Source organism: Neopelma chrysocephalum, unplaced genomic scaffold, assembly GCF_003984885.1.
Source record: "Neopelma chrysocephalum unplaced genomic scaffold, ASM398488v2 Primary Assembly neopelma1_24, whole genome shotgun sequence".
Taxonomy (NCBI): domain Eukaryota; kingdom Metazoa; phylum Chordata; class Aves; order Passeriformes; family Pipridae; genus Neopelma; species Neopelma chrysocephalum.
The window spans coordinates 26,912,813-26,926,880 of NW_020897693.1; the positions used below are offsets into that span (position 1 = coordinate 26,912,813).

Here is a 14,068-nt window from a genome sequence, read left to right on the forward strand (position 1 = left end):
CTATTAAGAAAATACATTCTATTTTCTAAGAGGGTTTGCTCAAGATAATTCTGCTGTTCAGAACTGTCTGAACTATGTCTTTCCTTATCTGAACTGTATCTTTAGTAGTCCAACTTTTAAAATAAAACTTAAAGTACTTTACTAACTCACTTCTGTAGTCTTGGTAGTTACTACTGTTTTTTATTCTTCAAACAGCATTGGTACAGACTGTTACCATGTGCAAAAAGACTTTTAATTGCAGAATGAGTGCAAAATATGTTATGATCAGCTTTTTTTTTTTTTAGTGGTACAGGCATAGTAGTTGTTTGAGATTGTAAAAATGAGCACATACTGTCACACAAATTCATAATTGCTCAAGATGGATGACTTTTCAATAAGAAGGAAAGTTGAGGGTAAAACTAGTCTCCATGAAATAACTGTACTGCACATACTTTTTTGAATATTTTAGCTAAATATGAGCAACCTTAATTTCTACCAGCTCTGTAATATGGACAATATTTTGTTTATCTTTCAGGAAGAAGATTCAGAGATGTATCATGATGAAACTGCAGTGTGTGGGTTGCTTGCTGTGGTGGTAATACCTCACCTGCCCAGAGATGCTGCCATTGAATGGCATGTTGTTGCAGTAGTTGATGATCCACTCCAAAGAAAACATTTTGCAATGAAGATGTTGTCAGAGGGCTTCCACATTGAGTGTGAATCTGTGGAGTCTAGTTCTGCATCTTGTGCATCAATCTCTTTACGTCTGAGCTTGATTTCACCATCCATTTCTCCCCTTGATTTAGATGAACCTCTTCATGACTTAGTTGCTATGTTTAAACAAACTGTTGAGAAACTTTCGGGAGACTGCAGTGCGAGTCCTTTGTCCCTTAGAGCTTTCTTCAAGGAACATGTCTTTGATGTGGAAACACTACAAAAAGGTAAGACTTACCACAATATGAACCAGGTGTAATACTAAGCGTAAGGTAATTTTGGTTACTTCTACATGAGATTTCATTGGAAGAAGACATTTTACAAGGACCTTTCAAGAATAGGTGACCAAGAAGGCCAATGGCATCCTGGCTTGTATCAGAAATGGTGTGGCCAGCAGGACCAGGGAAGTGATCGTTCCCCTGTACTGGGCACTGGTGTGGCCACACCTTGAATCCTGTATTCAGTTTTGGGCCCCTCACTATGAGAAAGACATTGAGGTGCTGGAGGGTGTCCAAAGAAGTGCAGCAGAGCTGGTGAAGAGTCTAGAGAGGAAGTCATATGAGTGGTTGAGGGAGCTGGGGTTGTTTAGCCTGAAGAAAAGGAGGCTCAGGGGGGATTTTATTGCTCTCTACAACTGCCTGAAAGGAGGTTGTAGTGAGGTGGGGGTTGGTCTCTTCTCCCATGCCCTCCAAGCAACAGGACAAGAGTAAATGATCTCAAATTGCACCAGGGGAGCATTAGATTGTATATTAGGAATACTTTCTTCACCGGATGGGTTTTCAAGCATTGGAACAGGCTGCCTGGGGAAGTGGTGGAATCACCATCCCTGGAGGTGAATAAAAGATGTGTAGATTTGATGCTTAGGGACACAGGTAGACCTGGCAGTGTTAGGTTTACAGCTGGACTCCATGATCCTGGAGGTCTTTTCCAAACAAACTATTCTACTGTTCTATGACTAAGATACATTTGTTCTTTTTCTGGTTACCAGGCATGTTTCTCATATTGAAAGGCTCTGTTTTTGGACTTTTTGAGATCCAAACAGGATAAAGTTCTGGATTACTTGTTCTAATCTCACAGCTGAACTGACTTTGAGTAGGAGGTTGGATTAGATGATTTTGCTTCAATCTGAGTTATTCTGTGATTCCATGAAATAGAAGTTTCCGAGAAGTCCAGCCACTTCAGGATTCAACATAGAGAACTTTTGCATAAAAGTGTTTGAACAGTTGTCCATTTGGTAGCCTGTTTGGTAGATTTTGTCATGACCTAGAACTGAGTTCAGATAACCAATTCCTGTCTGCTAGCAGAAAGTCTTTTGAGAATAAATAATTAAATAATAATATTTTAAAATAAGGAAATGACGGTGTATCTTCTGGATTAGAGGGTGTCTGATTTTGAACATGGGCTGATTTCCTAGCAACTTATTTAAGGTAGAACTTGTTATCCAAACAAATTTGCTGGGTTTTACCCCAGTGTTTATTTTTTTCAAAATCTCATTCCCTGACCAATTAAAGAGAATACAGAGCAATAAATGTAATGTTACAACTACAGTTTATTTCTTATGTTGTAGAGCTGCATTTTGGGCTATGCTGAATTTGGGACAACTAACATTATGCAAAAGCACAAAAGCTTATTTTATCTGTCAGGCCTATAAAACTGCTAGACCATACTGGTATTGAAATCAGTAAGAGCTTTGCTTTCAATTTGAGAAGGAACAAAATCAGATCCTTAGTCTATATTTATCTCAAACATGCATGCACTTTAAAAATCCTTGCAGACCACAACTGATCCATATTAATTAGCTGACATAAATGTTAGCCCTCAAAAATTCTACTGTCCTATTTTTTTTTCTTAACCTGCAGCAGTTTTTGAAGAAAATTCAACTTGACATGGTTTAATAGATTTAAAGTACAGGAGTTGAAAGCTATAAAAATGTGGCATAGAATAAGCATATTTAATCCAGGAAGCTAGGAATGAACATATAGTCTGACAGAATGTTGTTGTTTTTACTACATCTTGTTTAAGAACTAAAAGGAAACCTGATAAAACATGTTCCTGGCATTGGGATTAACATTACTGTTTTGCCTGCTTTCTTTCTGATACAGGCCATAGAAAAATTACTTCCAGACAAATTTCATTTGCTTTATAAAATATATTGTTCAATATAATGTAAAAATTGTGTGCATAAAAATTTGATTCAGTTCCATTCATGTTATACTACCAATAGCATAGACATAGCAAGATTTGTTGTGATTGTCATATATTCATTTTTGTTGTGTTCAGATCTCTGTACTGTCATAATAATTCCTGTCATTATACCAATTTTATCATTATCCCCACTGATAAGAAGTACATTTTTGCAAATCTGTAGAATATATAGACTACATTAAATTTTCAAGTAGCACAAATTCATTGATGAAGAATTTTAAAGTAACTTTTTTCTTCTTAGGAAAAATTTCCAGAAAGTTCATGTAATGAAAGCATAAATGTGACATATATTCAAAAATAATTGCTCAAATTAAAATAGTTGTTGCTGAAGTGTGTCTTGATGATAGTTTCTGTCTGATTCAAAAATGGAAGTCTAATTATTAATATATTGTTAAGACACAGAGATGTATTCAAATGTTCTGGTAATATATGTTCTTGGAGCCTTGAAAGGCATTTAGTCTCCAATGAAACATCCTCAGCTTTCAAAGGGATGTGGCATATTACTGAATGATGTCCTCGACTGTGTCTTGCACTATTATTATAATTCTACTTCTCATAATTTAAAATACACTCAGACATATATATTAACTCTCAGTTACAAAATCATTGTATGAGATGTCCAATATGTTCCCATTAATTTCAGTATCCCGTGGACCGTGTCCATAAGCAAGATGACATAGTCTGTGTTTTATCTTCTCAGTTATTATTGGCAGTCTTTAGTTTTGACAGGCAGAACTACTGCAAATGTGCATGTCCTTTAGTGTGCTTCACAGTTTTAGCATACCAGAACTAATATCAGGTCTTTCTTTTGAATCCCAAGATATTTCAACCTGCCTATAACACCAGATGAAGGTGATTGTGAAGTTCTGATGACAACAGCTCCTTCCAGTTGCTCACAGTTTATTCCTGTTTTCCTTTTGAGCCTTTTCTGCTTCTAGAATGTATCTGAATGGGGCAGAATGCATCTGAATGGGGTAGATTACAAGAGGGAACAGTACTGCCTTCCATAATAGCACTGGTTTGTGTCTTGTCATCTCTGAGCATGGTCAAAACTTGTTCATATCTGTCTCTGTAGACTTGTCCTAAGATATTTTGAGTATTTGGATGTCTCTGTGAGGATTTCTACTACCTCCAAATGTTACTTTCTGTAGTCAGGTAGCAGAATTTACTTAAGCTACTGATGAGATAGTTGGTAAAACTGCCTTTCAATCACAGAATATCATTTTTTACTGGACACCGGATAAAGCAGAAATGTAAATCTGAAGGCCTAATACGTGGCTTTTTAAAAAATATTGTTTCCTTGATGTGGCTACCAGAACATAAATTATATTGAGAGACCAGTTTTGCAATTGCCATTTATTAATTCAGCTCAGGTAGTACAGGTTGCTACCCATCTGTATGATAATCCATAAGTGACACATTTGATCTCTGACATGTTAGACATTGTTAATCCCACAAGTAGATCTGTCCTTTTGGAGTCTTCAACTACCATCAGATGCATTATCTGCTGAAGAAAAATAATTTTAATAATGTAGCAGGGGATAATAGACTGCTTTTCAAATATTTTTAACGTGGAACACATCAGACAGATGTATCTGTAATGGAAAAGAAATTATCATGTCTCGGAAATCAAGAGAGATGTTTGAGAAAAAAATTGTTCCAGGTTAGTGGATTTTAAGGTGGATTTGCATCATCTTATAAGATTAGTAAATACTCTTCAATAATTCTTGTAAGATCTTGAATTGCAATGTGTTGACTCCTCAAAAGCATGGAAAAGAAATAAAGATACCTTTTTTCTGATTAGAACTTAAAATCATCAGAGTGAAAGGAGGAAATACTGCCACAGATCTTATCAAATGAACCTCTGATTAGATGAGTGCTTTTTTTGGTATAAAGAAATTGTCATTTATTTAAAACTATCCAAATAAATTAGAGAAATTTGTTGTTACCTGACAGAGTAAGATGAGAACCAGGAATATGTATACTCTGCATATTGTAACAGGTTATTGGAAATTATTATAGCCGGTGTTACTGATGTCAAAAGAAGCTAAAGGTTTGTAATGCAAATTTGAGACAGATAGCTTTCTGTCATCCTAAGACCAGATGTAAAGTTTTATTGAACAAAGTGTAGTACTGACGTTGAACTTCTCAGAGGCAATCCCTCATAACATACGAGAGCATTATGGGCCCCGTGCAGAGACCACAGAACGTATTAGAAGTAGGAGGATTAGATTAAGCTGACATATATACTTAGTAAGATGCTGTTAAGCCTTTAGAAGTCTTTAACATAAATTTGACTAATTCTTTCTTATTCTCATTCAAATGTGCATTAATATAAATGTGTCAGGATGATTTGCTATACCATCCAGTTGACTAGATTATACTTCCAGTTGACTAGATTATACTTCCGTATAGGAAAGATGAGTGTTCATAAGTCATCACATTATGATTTCACAAGCCTTGTTCATAGGATGTATGCAAAATATTTTTGAATATTTATTTGGGAGGAAAGGTCCTACATTCACCAGAACATCATATTACATAATCCCTTTTTAATACTATGGAAAAAATGAACTGGGAATATAAAAAGGCAAAAGAAAACAGGAATAGACAGTCTGGTAGCAGCATTAAAATGAATATATAATTAGTTTTTTAAAGTGACTGTACTCTGTAAATGTTTAGGTTTAAAAGGTTCTTAGTACTTATGTGTTTATCAAGTTTCAGTGATACTATAGGTTTTTTAATTCAGCTGGACTGTAGAAAATCTTACTTGTAATGGGACTGTTTCTTCTGCTGAAAGAGAAGCTATGGTGGTTAGGCACTCATTTAGAGTCCTTGCAATGACAGAGTAACACCCTGAGTCATGTACAGCATACAGCTTTTAAACTAAAGATTTTCCATCTGATAAGATTTAAAGTATTGCATTTGTTAAAATACTGCATTATCAACACATTTTCCAGATGCTTTCCAAAACACATAGGGTTTCCAGTACTGACAGATATGCCTTATGTAGTGTAAATCTAAGAGAAGGGGAAGAAGATCAAGAGAAGATACCAAGATGCATTTTTATAATAACACATGTCCATGTGCATTAAAATTTAATATTTTTCAACTACTGTACTTTAAATTCACACTGGAAATTTATTTCAACTTAACTTATTTAATTGATAGGTCCTTATACACTGGGAAACAATTTCCCATGGGGACAGCTGGAATCTCAGCCACCAGACACTTGTATGTAAGTCTACCTGTTCTAATGTGAGTAATCAGTATTTACTGAACAGTTGTGGAGAACTACTCGTGAGTAGAAACCAAACAGTCATTAAGAACTCTATAATGAGTAACAATGAAGCAAGTACATAACTGCTTTTGAAATCAAACTGCAGTCACTAGCTCAAGCTTTGCAGTCACTAACTAATGATGTATTTGTTGTGGCTAACATATACAATTTGGCTGAACAAAGATATTTTTTAGATGTCATGATGCTGTCTGAAATAGGCTGTAAAACTTGAGCTTGACTTTCTACTGAAAATATTAACTTATTCTAGATGGAAAATATGAGAAGAATTGTAAACATGAAAAAAGAGGAAAATTCCACTTTAAATTTCTTGGGTTTCCTGTTAAGAAAATATTGAATTTGCCAAGTATAATAGTTCAAGCAGCAAACCTATACTGCTGCTGCTAAAAAAAAAGAAAAAAAAGGAAAAAGTTAAATTAATACTTTGGGAAATTAATCAGATTATAATATGCAGAAGTAATCAGGAAATACTGATGTGGTTCTTGAGTGAGTTTAAGATGACGTGTTTGAAATGACATTTTAAAAGGATAGAAATAGCTAAATTTGGTCTTTAGGAACAGAGGTGGCTTTGCAACATTGCTACTGCTACCCAAACTATCCAGTCAAGAGATCTGATATATTAAATGACTGTTAAGATGCTGACATTTTAAACTTCTATTTTTTCAAGGTTGTGCTGTTATTGCATCTACTGCAAGTCAATGTATACATATTTTTAGCAGAATATCTCATATAAAACTATGGGAAAGGATTTTATGTTTGCTATCCAAGACATGGAGAAATTGTTTTAATATCAATGATGCCTCTCAACTGAATTTGCATAGAAAAGTGTTTTATGCCAGTGAGGCAGCTTAAAGTATATTAGATCCTGCTCTAGGGCAGTGACCTTCTCTCCTTTAGGATGGGAAATTTATTTTTAAAGTGCACAGATACTAGATTGAGAAAAATTCAGCCACTTGGTGCCAAGGCTGGGGAGCAAAGTTAGAACTCGCCTTTATTCAAAGAGGACAGCACGTGGCATCTAAAGGTTATGGACTGCACAGTCGTACATAAAAATCTTGACCAAAACTTTAAATGGAAATAATTTCTTTAACTGCTTGACCCAAGACTGATTGAGAACATACCCTTTATATCCTTGACACAGAACACTAGCAATATATTGGTAAGGTTGTTTTAAAGCTACTACGTACAACTTCATATGTCTTTCAGAATTTCTACCACTAAAATCTAAGATACATTTATAGGTTACTCTAACCAACCATGTTTTCACATTATGTTGAAGTGCTGCTGAACTTCTCACTAAATGTGAGACTTGTGTAGACTTCAATTTTCCTGTTAAAGATTTACATATAGTGACCTGTAGGAAAGAACAGATCTGTCAGAAAACAGACCATTTGTAGAAAAAGTCATAGATTATAAAGAAGAATTTCCAAAGTTTGCTAACGTTGAAAACTGATTTACTTTCCTCACATAAGCAGTTTGGAATGTGCTAGACACTTTTTACAGTGATCCAGGCAATGGCTTTGCTGCTTGATGTTAGTAAGTTATCTCAATAAACATTGGAATTTGTTAAATTTGTTAAGCAATGGGCTATAAAATAGAAATCTTAAAAGAATCAATGTAAAGAAACTTATGGAATGAGAATCTCTTCTGTAATGGGTCAGAAGGGGTCATTTCATAATTACATCTACAAGGAGTCAGAACAAATTAATACTCTTCTAGAAAACTGGTATCTTCTAGACGGGTGGATGTATACATGGTCTGTCCATATATGCATAAGTGCCTGTATAAGTGTATAAAATGTATGAAGTACAAACACCTTTCTACGATGTCAAAATTAATTTTGAGAAACTATTTTTAGTGTTTTGTTGACAGAGAAAAACTACAAAAGCATCTTATAACAATGACATCAGGCATGCAATCATCACCAATTTTGGATCATCTGGTGTTTAATATGTGAAGCATATATGATCTGTCTTGCTATCTAGAAACCATTTGTAACAAACTCACTCTTTAAGGACACATCACAGATTACAATTACATAGAAAGGTTTTCTCTGAGACATGCCAACATTTTGGCACCAATTCTGTAATTCTAAATCAATAGACATGTAAAGAGCTTAGATTTCTAGAGAACTCTTCATCATTTGTATAGATCCAACTTTAAGTTACATTTTATTTACAAACTAAGAAATAAAACTATTATGGCGTTTAGATGAGTGAAATTACTTCTGACATAGGAAGTCTACTGACCTTAAAATAATTGTGGGCTCAAAATGAGTTAGAGATAATGTCATAGCTGCATCCCTTGTTATTATTTATTCTAGATATTTATTTAGGACCATTGCTTGAAACAACATACTGCAGTAGATGGATCTCTGGTGTGACTAGATTGTCTTTTGTATTTCCTCTTCTTTAGTACCAAAATGCTTGCCATTTGCTCTTTGTCTAGCAAATCTAAGAAATAGTTCTATGAAAGAAAAGAGTGAATTTTGTAAGGAAGAACTGTGTACAGAGTTACATTTCCAACCAATAATGATATAAAACCCAACACTCTAACAGTAGCAGGAAGATCAATGATTAAGTGGATAGATTGCTCCTGGGCAGATTCCTGGGCTGATTCAATGTGGCTGCTGTCCCATAGACTGGATGATCCACAGGAGGGTTGAATGACTGCTGGCTGGCTGACCATTGTCAGTGATTCTGTGACATAACCTCTGCACTGAGAAATATTAGTTCAATCTTCTTCTCTGATAACTTTTCCTAACCCCCTTTGGAATTTTTTGTGATTAACAACAGAAGCTGTACTTCAATATTTTTCATCAGAAAAATCAAGGATTTTTTCACTGCTAGTATCAACAGCCTGGAAAATGGGTATTATATCTACCGACTGTCAAACTATTAGGTTTGCCAATAAATCTAAATAAACTTGGACTGCAAACTTTCTTTCTCCTTGTATTGTTAAGTGACAATTCACATGTGAAGTTAAGTTTTTAAGACTGGAAATTTTCCTGCCCTGACAATATGTGTAAGAAACTGACAAATCTTTATTCTCAAGGTGTTTTTTTCTCCTCCAGTTTCCTAAGGCTTTTTGACGCATTGCCATATACTTCCATCTCAGGCTTAGGCTATTCTGTTGTGTCCACGCTCCAAAAATTGCCCTCACAACTGCAGTTAAGGTACCGAAATCTCCCCATTGCTTGTTCTACATGCTCAGAGCAGTAATGTTGTAACTCTTGGACATAAAAAGGGAAGGTGAGGTGTCAGAACTAGCACTGACTGATACCCAAAACCATCAGTAAATCTTATTTGAAAGTCTTCTACTTCCTCTGCAGTTTCTTCTCCTTTTCTTCCTTCTCCAGTATCTCAAAGTTAATTTCTTTCTGTAAGATCTTGCCTTTTGCCAACTGTAGTGCCTATCAGGTTTTGTCAGATGCCTTGACTATCAGAAGACATGCTAAACTTTCCTCATTGGAACTTTTCATAGAGATAAGCAGCTGCTGAAAACCTAGGTTTTAAGGGTTCTAATAAGTTAATAACAGTTAAATGGGCAATGGTTTAAATTCCTTTTGAAAACTGACAGTGTCAGCCCTGTTGAAATCCTCTCTTCTGCAAGCAGTAGGACATGGTGTCTTCTCTTCTTTATCCGGATATATCTGTTCAATATATCAGGCATCAAACACAGCTGTCAGCAGTCTCTCAGCAATGCATGTGAACAGTCTCTGAGGTTATCCAAAATATTTGGTCATTTGCTTGGAGACAAACATGACCTTTTTGTTATCCAATGGCATGGAATCATTCTTTACAAAGTTGTGAAGCTAAAAAGGAAATTGAAATAATATCCTGATTCAAACCCCAAACACAGGCAGAAACTTAACAGTATGAGATGATGCTGTAGGCATAGTTTGCTGTAAGTCTAGATCTTGTCTTTTGTCCGTCTGGGTAATGAAAGCCAAAGGGGCTTCTTTCCTGAAGTCCAGAAATAGCTTGGACACAAAGATTATTTATTGCTCAGAGTGAAAAGTGATGAAATGCCTTTGTTCTCCATTGTCCATTTGTTTCCCCTGCCCTTGCTCTTTTCCTCCATAGTCTAAGACATCTTTCTTAACATGAAGAGGAGGCTTGAAGACAGAAAGCAGGGCAAGGAAGCAAGGCCTGCTTGTACTCCATGGGCATATTTAGAGCAAAAAAAGTCTCCTGTATTTATTGCCTCTGGTGTGTACTCAGTCAAAGTTGGATTGTGCAGCCAAACTTAGCAACTTAAATACATAGTTTACTGGTTTCATTGTTATTAGTCAAGAACATATCTTCTCCTGTTTTCTTTATGCATCTGGATTTTTTTTATTGCAGTCTCTTAAATTCTGGAAAAAACTGTGACTGGAAAATGGTCTGAAGGACATCACTTCATAATTATTGTCTAAATTTTAGAAGTATTACAAATCAGATCTGCAAGAGAAGTGTAGGGAACAGAACAAAGGTCTCTGTGTAACATTTGTCGACCTCACCAAGGCTTTCGATACTGTGAGCAGAAAAGGTCTTTGGCAGATTTTGGAACGTTTAGGTTGTCCCCCCAAGTTCCTTAAAATGATCATCTCTCTTCATGAGGATCAGCACGGCCAAGTCAGATATGGCAACACACTTTCTGAGCCCTTTCTAATAAAGAATAGTGTAAAACAAGGCTGTGTTCTCGCTCCTACGCTATTCACAGTCTTTTTCAGCATGATGCTCCAAAGGGCCACGGCAGACCTCGATGATCAGGACGGTATCTACGTTCGATATTGTACTGATGGAAGCCTATTCAACCTAAGGCGACTGAAGGCCCACACCCCTTAAACCATCTTGTCCGGGAGCTGCTCTATGCTGATGACGCTGCCCTTGTTGCACACACAGAAGCAGCCCTGCAGCGCTTAACATCCTGCTTTGCAGATGCTGCTGAGCTCTTTGGACTGGAAGTCAGCTTAAAGAAGACAGGAGTTCTCCATCAACCTGCATCTCAGGAAGTCCCCCATCATCCCCACATCACCATTGGCCAATCAGAACTCAAATCAGTCCAACAGTTTAATTACTTAGGCAGCCTCATCTCCTCGGATGGTAAGATTGACGGGGAGATAGACAACAGGTTAGCGAAGGCATATAGTGCTTTTGGAAAACTCCATAAAAGAGTATGGCATAATAAACACTTGAAGAAAAGTACCAAGATCAGTGTTTACAGAGCCATAGTGCTGTCTACTCTCTTATATGGTTCCGAATCATGGGTCATCTACCGCCACCACCTGCGTCTCCTAGAACGCTTCTATCAACGCTGCCTCCGCACAATCCTAAACATCCACTGGTCAGATTATGTGGCCAATATCTCTGTTCTCGAACAGGCAGCAATCACAAGTATTGAGGCCATGTTACTGAGAACGCAGCTGCGCTGGGCAGGGCACGTCTCCAGGATGAAGGACCACCGCCTCCCTAAGATCCTACTCTATGGTGAACTTGCCACCGGCTGCCGCAAGAGAGGAGCCCCAAAGAAAAGATACAAGGACTCCCTGAAACAACAACTCAGCCTCGGGCATATTGATCACCATAACTGGTCTACTCTGGCCTCCAATTGGGAGGCCTGGAGACACACCATCTATAACGCTGCTGATGCTTTTGAGAAAGCATGCAGGTTCACCCTTGAGGAGAAAAGACAACGCAGAAAGAATCGTGCCTTGCAGAATATACCATCTAAGGAGTCTTTCTGCTGTGCCTTGTGCAACTGGACTTGCCTTTCTCGTATTGGCCTTTTTAGCCACCAACGCGCTTGCAAGAAATGTGGGTAGAGCCCTTCCCAAATCTTCGTTCGCGAAGCCTAGCCATGAATGACAAATCAGATTTATGATTAAAGTATTTTCTGCATGCATTTTAAAGGAGGGTTTCTTTGTTTATGAAACTCCTTTCGAAGTTATACTCTGAGGTAGGAGCAAATATATAAAAACTATGTTTAGAATCTCTAAAAGTACTGTAATTTTGTTCTACCATTTACCGCCCAAAAGTTGGGCTTGAGGTTTCATTTGACTTCTCTGTATAATGATTCTATTACACCAAGAAAAAGTTAAGAAGAAAGTTGTTTTGTTGGCTTTTTTCCATCTGCACTGTAACTTGTAATCCAAGAACACAGCTATGTGTTCTTGAACCATGGTTCTTCTAAGAACTATCAAATGAAAGTATTTTGCCATTGGCACAATTCATGCAATTAGACTTCACATAATATATGCAGTCGTGCTCTCAATAGTCTATTTTTTCTTAAATTTCTGATAAATTTAGGTTAAAATAGCATAAAGATTTTACATATTAGTCAGAAATTTCCAATCCTTAGAAAAACAAGAAATGAAAAATCTGGCGGGTTTTTTTTCCTTGCTTTGGCTTTGCTCAGCCTTTACTATTCATCATATCTGCTGTGTTAAAATCCAATTAATAGCTCTAATTCATTTACACTGAAAGCACATTTATTATACAGTGCCTTTAGGCACTTCTTTTCTACTTGCACTAAGTCTGGAGTATCAACATTAGATAATAGGTAATTTTTTTTGCCCATTGTAGCAAATTAGAACATTTCTTTTTCTACATTACCTCCCGGCTACACTCTTGCCATTCAGAAGTAGAGGGATGTTAGCCAGCATACCTGGCTCATAGGATAATAACAGAAGGAGATCACCAAACTGGAGAAAGTCCAAAGAAGCACCCCTAAAATAAAAGGTTGTGCGAATGGCACATAGAACATAGGAAAAAGGACTGAAGGAACTGGCTTTGTTCCACCTAGGGAAGAAAAGGCTATGGAGGAAGCAAATTGCAGTCTTTCCTTACCTTAATAGGCATTGCAGAGAAGAGAATTTTTTCTGAGATGCACCACAACAGCATAAGGAGCAACAATCACAAGGTGCAGCAGGAGACATTCCAGTTGGACACAGGGAATGAATTTTTCTCCACAAGAGTGGTTGCATGGTGGTGCAGGCTGCCCCCAGGCTGTGACACCTCCACCTTGGAGGTCTTCAAAACCTGACAGCCACAAGGCCCTTAGAAAACTGGTCAAATGTCTAAAGTTACCCTTGCTCTGAGTGTCAGGGAGGTTGGGCTATATGATTTCCAGAGAACCCTACCCACCAAAGTTAGTCTATGATTCCTAAAATTGTTCTATGATTCCATATTATTATTAAATTACAATGAATTGGCTGGAAATAGTGGCATTTAAATGCAGATTCTGAAAGAAAAAAGACTCTTTCTTTCTGTCACTAATACACCACACTCTTACAAAAGAATACTCCCACTACCTACTTGAATAGGTTTTTCCTATTGGAGTATATCTTTTAAAAAAGAACTGTTTCTTCAGAATTGTCTGGATTCTTTGATTTGGTGGGATTTTTGAAACTCATTTCTCGGTAGTTTGCACATTTGTGCTTTTTTCTTTTTCTGAGTATGAGGAATCCTGTTATGAAGTTCAATAGTTATGTTGTCAGTAATGTCATATCTTCCACCAGAAAAACCTTTGTTTTCCTCATTTAAACATATTAGTAGCTGGCTATACCATTTGATATGGGGGATAGATACTAATTTAACTGGGTTTTAGTAGTGTTTGTAAAAGAATTTTAAAATAATAATTTGCAAGATGTAAAATGTACAACTTTTAAAGCTCTAGAGAACTTTAAAACTTTGTTCAAAACTTTTATTTATCAGGATATATTGTCTTTTTGAACTTTGCAAATCAAAATTTACTCTCCTCATCTAATAGCAATATTGCTGCAAGAAGAAGAAAAAAATTTATGTTGAAGATGTTGTTTCTGACATTTACAGAGTCCTGGCTTGTTTTTAATCCTTCTGGCAGGAATGTATGAGTCAGTATACCAGATAA

At 36.6% G+C, this 14,068-nt stretch overlaps 1 protein-coding gene across 5 annotated transcripts in view; it reads left to right on the forward strand.

Annotated features, from left to right (window-relative positions):
• DPH6 (diphthamine biosynthesis 6) overlaps positions 1 to 14,068 on the forward strand; it is a 206,509-nt gene that overhangs the window by 160,387 nt on the left and 32,054 nt on the right. For 4 of the 5 annotated variants that reach the window (XM_027709122.1, XM_027709087.1, XM_027709103.1 and 1 more), the window contains one exon: positions 515 to 920. In XM_027709122.1, the coding sequence (XP_027564923.1) occupies positions 515 to 920 (406 nt within the window). Of the gene's footprint in view, positions 1 to 514; positions 921 to 8,519; positions 8,663 to 14,068 lie in introns of those variants that run through there. The other variant, XM_027709095.1, reaches the window with a different exon arrangement.